This window comes from Lampris incognitus, chromosome 2 (genome assembly GCF_029633865.1).
Source record: "Lampris incognitus isolate fLamInc1 chromosome 2, fLamInc1.hap2, whole genome shotgun sequence".
NCBI lineage: Eukaryota > Metazoa > Chordata > Actinopteri > Lampriformes > Lampridae > Lampris > Lampris incognitus.
Genome location: NC_079212.1, coordinates 2,480,966 through 2,490,388, shown reverse-complemented (window position 1 = coordinate 2,490,388; position 9,423 = coordinate 2,480,966). Strand labels below are relative to the sequence as shown.

Here is a 9,423-nt window from a genome sequence, read left to right as displayed (position 1 = left end):
CCTTACAGAGTGTTTACAAGCAAAGACTCTTGATACAGGTTTGAGCAAAAACAGGAATCGGGTCATGAGTCCTTTGTCCAGATTTTGAGGTCTTAAAAGTGGTCTGGCTTTGTGGTTTCCTCTGTGTTTACAGACAGACCAGAACATTCTGTCCTTTAACTACACCAGAACTTAAAGTCCGCATGCAGAGCTGCTTCTTTACCAGTGATCCTGACGGAGCTCATGTCTCATTCATCACTTCCTCATGTCAGATCCATCAGTCACCAAGTGATGCTCAACACCACTGAGATGATGTTTCTTAGCCTCTCTTTAAACCTTTCCCCTCCTTTTATATATTTTTTTCACTTTCTACCCATCTTTTCCTCCGTCTCTTATTTGTTTTTGTTTTTCCTTTGTTGTTGGGTATCGGTCTGGTCTCTCTCTGGATGAACTCTCTTCACCTTTTCTCAGACACCTTTCTGTATATCTGTTTGTTTGTGTATCTGTCTCTCACTCTCTTTGCATGTGACTCGTGCTGCCGGTATTGGCAATATTCATGCAAAAAAAGGTCTTTATTGCAGAGACTTTCTCTTGCCAAATGTTTGTCATTATCTGAATATCCCGTTTTCTCTCATTTTCTCTGTCTGTCTGTCTCTTTCTCTGTATTTATCTAATCTGTTCTCTCAATTTCTCCAGCCATGGATCCATCCATCACGCTGTGGCAGTTCCTTCTGCACCTCCTGGAGGACCAGAGACAGCGTCACCTGATCTCTTGGACCGGGGAGGAGGGCGAGTTTAAACTCCTGGATGCTGAGGAGGTGGCCAGACTCTGGGGCCTCCACAAAAACAAACATACCATGAACTACGACAAACTAAGTAGAGCCCTGAGATATTACTATGATAAGGTAGTATCACCGTTACCTCACTTTTACTATTACTGATGCTACTACTACCGAGCAGAGGTCTGAGATATTACTATGATGAGGTGCTATTATTTATTACTATCACGGTGGCTATTATGTTTGAGATATTACTGCAGTAAGGTACTATTACTATTACTGCTATTACTACTGCTAATATTATTACTGCTGTAATTTCTATTTCTACTGCTTATATTACTACTGCTGTTACGGTCAGATATTACTATAATAAGGTACTACAGCTGTAAAACCATACTACTACAACAATCTACTACTACTACTACTTTCGGCTGCTCCCGTTAGGGGTCGCCACAGCGGATCATCCGTTTCCATTTCTTATACTACTACAACAATGCTAATGCTAATATAATCACTGCTATTACTACTGTTTCTGCCACTGCTACTGTAACTATAATATGACTACTTTAAGTATTACTGTTGCCACTACAAAGGCCACTGATAATAACATTAGAAAATAAAATAGGAAAAAAATTAGAAACGAAAAGAGGATTTTTGAGGGTGTCCGGGTAGCGTAGCAGTCTATTCCGTTGCCTACCAACACGGAGATCACCGGTTCGAATCCCCATGTTACCTCCGGCTTGGTCGGGCGTCCCTACAGACACAGTTGGCTGTGCCTGCGGTTGGGAAGCCAGATGTGGGTATGTGTCCTGGTCACTGCACTAGCGCCTCCTCTGGTCGGTCGGGGCGCCTGTTCAGGGGGGAGGGGGAACTGGGGGGAATAGCATGACCCTCCCACGCGCTACATCCCCCTGGTGAAACTCCTCACTGTAGGTGAAAAGAAGCGGCTGGTGACTCCACATGTAGCGGAGGAGACGTGGTAGTCTGCAGCCCTCCCCGGATCAGCAGAGGGGGTGGGGCAGCGACCGGGACGACTGTGAAGAGTGGGGTAATTGGCCAAGTACGACTGGGAGAAAAAGGGGGAAAAAAAGAAAGAAAATTAGGTGTTTGATAGGTATAATAATGGTAATAACAGTAGTTAAGTGGAATAACAGTGTTAACATCTTTTTTTTTTAAATAAATTTATTTCTAATTTTTCCTTTTTTCTCCCAATTTAGCGGCCAGTCGCTCCCTATTCTAGTTCAAACACCCAACCTCGTACTGCATGCGTTCGCCAACTGCATCGCTCCGGCCGGCAGTGTCCAAGGAGACGCCCCCCCACTTTCGTGACAAGGCGACTCCAGGCCGAACCACTGCTTTTTCCAACACACACAGAGACGCACTCATGTGACGAACACAAGCCGACTCCGCCCCCCTCCCGAAGACAGCATTGCCAATTATTGCTGCTTCATCGAGTCCGGCCATAGTCGGATCTGATGAGACCGGGGCGTGAACCCCGGTCCCCAGTGGGCAACTGCAGCGACACAAAGCCGATGCTTAGACCGCTGCACCACCGCGGACCCCAGTGTTAACATTTCTAATAGGGCTATAATGATTCACAACCATAATAATAATGTTCTCCCTTTTCATGTATTTTCAGAACATCATAAAGAAAGTTAGTGGCCAGAAGTTTGTCTACAAGTTTGTCTGTCACCCTGATGCCTCCCTGCCAGACGGCCAAAGAAATGGAGAGGAGGGACAGGGGCGGGACAACACTGACCCCAACAGCCAATCCAAAGGCCTGGGAGGTGGGGCTGCTACTTGTCCATCTAAGGGCTTACCTCAGGTACAGCTTGTATACTGGCTGTTTTACTTTGTTGTCTGACACAAATCACCACAAACTGAACATCAGCATTGTAATCACTGACATTCTCTGTCTATCAAGTCAGTCTGCAGTCAATCCGCAGTTTTAATAGTAAACAGTACTAATAGTGAACAGTTCTAATAGTAATCCAAAGGAGTTGAATCAGGTGCAACTGGACTTGGTATATAGCCGTGAAGACGTGTCGCCTCTCATCCAAGAGGCTTCCTCAGTTCGTGCCTTTCTGACCAGACCAAGCTAGTCTGACTGGCTGCTGATGAGACTCAGAATTTATCCTCTTGGAGTCGTTGTCAGAGCTATAGATGTCCAAGGCTCTTTGTGTCCCGATGTTTACCAATGCCCGTCGCTAACAGAGCCAACAGATTGAACAGTTCTAATAGTGAATAATTCTAATAGTAAACAGTTCTAATAATAAATAATTATAACAGTAAACAATTTGTAACCCAGTCACACAATGGGTTATTAATAATATCTGGTTAGATGGGATCCAGTTATCCCAGCAAAGGGTTAATATTGTGTTTTGATTGATTGTGTAGAGCCATGTTTTCTAGCCAATGAGAAGCGTCTGCCTATCTGGAAGTCCCGCCTCCATTGCAGTAGCTGCTGTGTGCGTGAGATTGTTAGAACGCACCACAGAAAACACACACGCGATCTCTCGAGCTAGAAGTGAGAGGACAAAAAGTGAACGAGAGAATTCGCCATTGTCCGTCAGTGGGGAGACAGTCGTCCTGTCTTCTCGTGTCTTTTGAATGATTGATTGTTCCTGACGAGGAACTGGCGAGCCACCGCTCGGAACCAAGAGAAAAGAAGAACCTAACCCCACAAATCTCCCACACGCCTGGTGTGGTAGGACTCTGAAAAACACACACCCACACTTTTATTTTTATTTTCTTAATTGAACCAAAAGCGCCTCCTGTATTAGGACCCGGGTCATTGAGGGATTATTGTATATTTCATTGTATAATTGTATGTGTACCTTTGAGTGTTGCAACTACAACACTAAATACGTCTACTTACCGTTTTATCCTGGTTGTCCGGCTCCTATCATTTCTCAGTCCAGTTAATCACGACTCCTACGAACCAAGTAAAGAGGTGCACTTACCCTATGGTTACTACTACCTACCTTAGATGCTTATTAATCATCCTTGCAGGTTATTCCTTATCCAAGTGGGTTACAAATTCTAATAGTGAACAGTTCTAATAGTAAACAATTCTAATAGTGAACAGTTCTGATAGTAAACAATTCTAATAGTGAACAGTTCTGATAGTGAACAATTCTAATAGTGAAAGGTTCTGATAGTGAACAATTCTAATAGTGAACAGTTCTGATAGTGAACAACTCTAATAGTGAACAGTTCTGATAGTGAACAAGTCTAATAGTGAACAGTTCTGATAGTGAACAAGTCTAATAGTGAACAGTTCTGATAGTGAACAAGTCTAATAGTGAACAGTTCTGATAGTGAACAACTCTAATAGTGAACAGTTCTGATAGTGAACAAGTCTAATAGTGAACAGTTCTGATAGTGAACAAGTCTAATAGTGAACAGTTCTAATAGTGAACAGTTCTAATTGAGAACAATTCTAATAGTAAACAATTATAATAGTGAATAGCTCTAATAGTAAACAATTCTAATATGAGCTGTTCTAATAGTAAACAATTCTAGTAGTAAACCGTTCTAATAGTAAACAATTCTAATAGTAAGCAGTTCTAATAGTAAACAATTCTAATAGTAAACTGTTCTAATAGTAAACAATTCTAGTAGTAAACCGTTCTAATAGTAAACAGTTCTAATAGTAAACTGTTCTAATAGTAAACAATTCTAATAGTAAACCGTTCTAATAGTAAACAATTCTAATAGTAAACTGTTCTAATAGTAAACCGTTCTAATAGTAAACAATTCTAATAGTAAACTGTTCTAATAGTAAACAATTCTAATGGTAAACTGTTCTAATAGTAAACAATTCTAGTAGTAAACCGTTCTAATAGTAAACAATTCTAATAGTAAACAGTTCTAATAGTAAACAGTTCTAATAGTAAACAGTTCTAATAGTAAACAATTCTAATAGTAAACAGTTCTAATAGTAAACAGTTCTAATAGTAAACAATTCTAATAGTAAACTGTTCTAATAGTAAACAATTCTAATAGTAAACTGTTCTAATAGTAAACAATTCTAATAGTAAACTGTTCTAATAGTAAACAATTCTAATAGTAAACCGTTCTAATAGTAAACTGTTCTAAAAGTAAACAATTCTAATAGTGAACAGTTCTAATTGAGAACAGTTCTAATAGTAAACAATTATAATAGTGAATAGTTCTAATAGTAAACAATTCTAGTAGTAAACCGTTCTAATAGTAAACAATTCTAATAGTAAACAATTCTAATAGTAAACAATTCTAGTAGTAAACCGTTCTAATAGTAAACAATTCTAATAGTAAACTGTTCTAATAGTAAACTGTTCTAATAGTAAACTGTTCTAATAGTAAACAATTTTAATAGTAAACAGTTCTAATAGTAAACAATTCTAATAGTAAACTGTTCTAATAGTAAACAGTTCTAATAGTAAACTGTTCTAATAGTAAACAATTCTAATAGTAAACCGTTCTAATAGTAAACAATTCTAATAGTAAACTGTTCTAATAGTAAACAATTCTAATAGTAAACCGTTCTAATAGTAAACAGTTCTAATAGTAAACAGTTCTAATAGTGAACAGTTCTAATAGTAAACAATTCTAGTAGTAAACCGTTCTAATAGTAAACAATTCTAATAGTAAACTGTTCTAATAGTAAACAATTCTAATAGTAAACAGTTCTAATAGTAAACAGTTCTAATAGTAAACAATTTTAATAGTAAACTGTTCTAATAGTAAACAATTCTAATAGTAAACTGTTCTAATAGTAAACAATTCTAATAGTAAACTGTTCTAATAGTAAACCGTTCTAATAGTAAACCGTTCTAAAAGTAAACAATTCTAATAGTGAACAGTTCTAATTGAGAACAGTTCTAATAGTAAACAATTATAATAGTGAATAGTTCTAATAGTAAACAATTCTAGTAGTAAACCGTTCTAATAGTAAACTGTTCTAATAGTAAACTGTTCTAATAGTAAACAATTTTAATAGTAAACAATTCTAATAGTGAACAGTTCTGATAGTAAACAGTTCTGATAGTGAACAATTCTAATAGTGAACAGTTCTGATAGTGAACAATTCTAATACTAAAAAATTATAATAGTGAACAGTTCTGATAGTGAACAATTCTAATAGTGAACAATTCTAATAGTGAACAGTTCTAATAGTAAATAATTCTAATAGTAAACAAGTCTAATAGTGAACAGTTCTAATAGTGAACAGTTCTAATTGAGAACAATTCTAATAGTAAACAATTATAATAGTGAATAGTTCTAATAGTAAACAATTCTAATATGAGCTGTTCTAATAGTAAACAATTCTAGTAGTAAACCGTTCTAATAGTAAACAATTCTAATAGTAAACCGTTCTAATAGTAAACAATTCTAATAGTAAACAATTCTAATAGTAAACAGTTCTAATAGTAAACTGTTCTAATAGTAAACAGTTCTAATAGTAAACAGTTCTAATAGTAAACAGTTCTAATAGTAAACAATTCTAGTAGTAAACCGTTCTAATAGTAAACAATTCTAATAGTAAACTGTTCTAATAGTAAACAGTTCTAATAGTAAACTGTTCTAATAGTAAACTGTTCTAATAGTAAACAATTCTAATAGTAAACTGTTCTAATAGTAAACAATTCTAATAGTAAACAGTTCTAATAGTAAACAGTTCTAATAGTAAACTGTTCTAATAGTAAACTGTTCTAATAGTAAACAGTTCTAATAGTAAACAGTTCTAATAGTAAACAGTTCTAATAGTAAACAGTTCTAATAGTAAACAATTCTAATAGTAAACTGTTCTAATAGTAAACAGTTCTAATAGTAAACAGTTCTAATAGTAAACAGTTCTAATAGTAAACTGTTCTAATAGTAAACAGTTCTAATAGTAAACAGTTCTAATAGTAAACAATTCTAATAGTAAACTGTTCTAATAGTAAACAATTCTAATAGTAAACAGTTCTAATAGTAAACAGTTCTAATAGTAAACTGTTCTAATAGTAAACAGTTCTAATAGTAAACAGTTCAAATAGTGAACAGTTCTCATAGTAAACAAGTGAGTGACTTCATCAGCTGTTATTACAGATGAAGAATGGAAAAGACATGCATGGAGAAAGGAGTATTCATAAGATGCCAGTGTTTATAAAAGCAGTGTGATGAGGTTTTTTTTTTTTCAAATTGTGTAAGGTTTATAGAAACTGTCAAGGTGTTGAATTATGATCTCAACGATGAAACATTTGAAGTACTGTCTCACTCCAAGAATGTCCTTTCCATTCTTTTTGTGGTAAAAGCTGAAAGTGAAGTTGTTTGCTTGTTTACTGTTCACATATGACACTGCCATGACACAGTTAATATAATTGATTACAATGCTGTAGTTTGTGACAGTGCGTGGACCCAACTTTTTAGAATCTATTTCATATTTCATGTCTCCCTAAAGAATCATCCCACTGTTTGTTCAGACTTAATCAGGTCAAATGCATCTGGTTACCCTTCATATACACACCTTCACTGATGACTGTGCCGTTTACGTGTGTCAACAAAACATTGAGCCCAACTTTTTGTGCCAAAATCAGGTTGTTTTCCCTGATCTCAACCTACCCTCTTAAGATGTTTAAATGACTGCCTCTTAAGTGAGGGCAGTGCTTTTATCAGTTCATGATGGTAATTATTCTGCATGTACGTCTGTATCATTGTAGAAGTCAAAGATGTCACACATCCTCACAGTCATTCATTCACAGCCTATTCGCAGCACCTTACTTTCAGCTTTCAGAATCAAGCTGCTTTTCTTATACAATACTACTGTTTTTATTTGTATTTTTTTTGCTCCATTTGTAAAATAACATCATTTAAGACACCTGGTGGTTACTGACATGGTAGTGACTACATCACACAGCATGGTGGCACAGTGGTCAGCACTGTTGCCTCACAGCAAGAAGGTCCTGGGTTCGAACCCCAGGCCATCCCAGGTCCTCTCTGTGTGGAGTTTGTACTGCCTGTGCCCCTGAGCAAGGCAATGGAAAGAAGAACTGGAGTTGGTCCCTGGGCGCTGCAGCTGCCCACTGCTGCTACACAATAGGATGGGTTACATGCAGAGAACACATTTCATTGTAACCGTACAACTGTACAATGACAAAATAGAGGGGCTTTCTTTCTTCTTTCTTCTTTTCTTCCTTACTTAAAGGATCGGTTCACTTTTTTTGGACTGACACCTCATTTGAGAATGTTGGTGGACATCATTTCAAGTTCTAGACAAAAGCTTCACTGATCACTGCAGAAATAAGAAATCAGTTTGCGGAATTTTTTCACTGAGATTCAACACAGGACAATGGGGGAATTGTTTTAGACTTGTAAAACCAGGATAGATCCCCTTCTAGAAGGCTTAAAAGATTTCCCCATTGGACTGTGTTGAAACCCAGAAAGTAGATTCAGTAAAGTATTAAGTTTCTCAAAGCTGGGGATCGCCGGTTCGAATCCCGTGTTACCTCCGGCTTGGTCGGGTGTCCCTACAGACACAATTGGCCATGTCTGTGGGTGGGAAGCCGGATGTGGGTATGTGTCCTGGTCACTGCACTAGTAGCGCCTCTGGTTGGTCAGGGTGCCTGTTCGGGGGGGGGGGGAACTGGGGGGAATAGCGTGATCTTCCCACGCGCTATGTCCCCCTGGTGAAACTCCTCACTGTCAGGTGAAAAGAAGCGGCTGCACATGTATCAGAGGAGAAATGTGGTAGTCTGCAGCCCCCCGGATTGGCAGAGGGGGTGGAGCAGCGACTGGGACAGCTCGGAAAAGTGGGGTAATTGGCCAAATACAGTTGTGGGGAAAAAGGGGGGGAAAATCCAAAAAGGAAAAAAAAGTTTCTCAAAGCTGAGGCAATCTGCAAATGTTTTGTCTGTGTGATTCCAAATGATGTCCGATAAACGACTGAACCTGTTCTTTAATTCTGGCCATCAGTAACTATGGAATGAAAGACTGATTGGTTGGTCATTTGATTGACAGCGTTCGTCACCGAGCAGCTCCCAGAAAAGCTCACGGAACGACTACATGAAGTCTGGCCTCTACTCCACCTTTACCATCCAATCACTGCAGGCCACGCCCACACCACGGCCTGTCAAATCAGAGCTACTGCTGACACAAGAGCCCACCCCCAAAGTTGATAGGACACCCAGAGAGGTAGGGAGTGTGTGTAAAAGTGTTCTCTGTAAAGGAGCTGTTCATGTGTTTTACTGCCTGAAACAAGGAATTACAAAATGCTGAATAAAAATGAAGGTTCAACTAGTTGATTGAGTTCCCTCTCCTCAGATGTGTGTGCTCTCGTCAGAGCCAAATTCCTCCCTATCAGGAGGGGGCACTGGTGTGGAGAGTGGTCTCCAAGTGATTGTGACCCAGCCCTCTCCGGTTCCCACCCCAGCAGTGAGCCCTCAGATACCAGCCAGCTCCAGCAGTCAAATCCAGGTCCGTCTGTCTGAGCCCACTTCTGGGATGGGTGATGTGGTTGATTGACCAGACCCCTGCCAAATGGGCGGTTTTTATTTGTGACTGGTTTCTTCTTATTCAAAAGGAGGTGAATCAAGTGCAACTGGACTTGGTATATATTCGTGAAGACGTTTCGCCTCTCATCCAAGAGGCTTCCTCAGTTCGTGCCTTTCTGACTAGACCAAGCTAGTCTGACTGGCTGCTG

General features: G+C 38.7%; 1 protein-coding gene across 1 annotated transcript in view; it reads left to right on the top strand.

Moving 5' to 3' along the window:
* Positions 1-677: 677 nt before the first annotated feature.
* elk1 (ETS transcription factor ELK1) overlaps positions 678-9,423 on the top strand; it is a 35,488-nt gene continuing 26,742 nt past the window's right edge. The window contains exons 1-4 of the mRNA XM_056275054.1: positions 678-884; positions 2,398-2,583; positions 8,742-8,915; positions 9,045-9,197. Coding sequence (XP_056131029.1) covers positions 678-884; positions 2,398-2,583; positions 8,742-8,915; positions 9,045-9,197 — 720 coding nt within the window. The remainder of the gene's footprint in view (positions 885-2,397; positions 2,584-8,741; positions 8,916-9,044; positions 9,198-9,423) is intronic.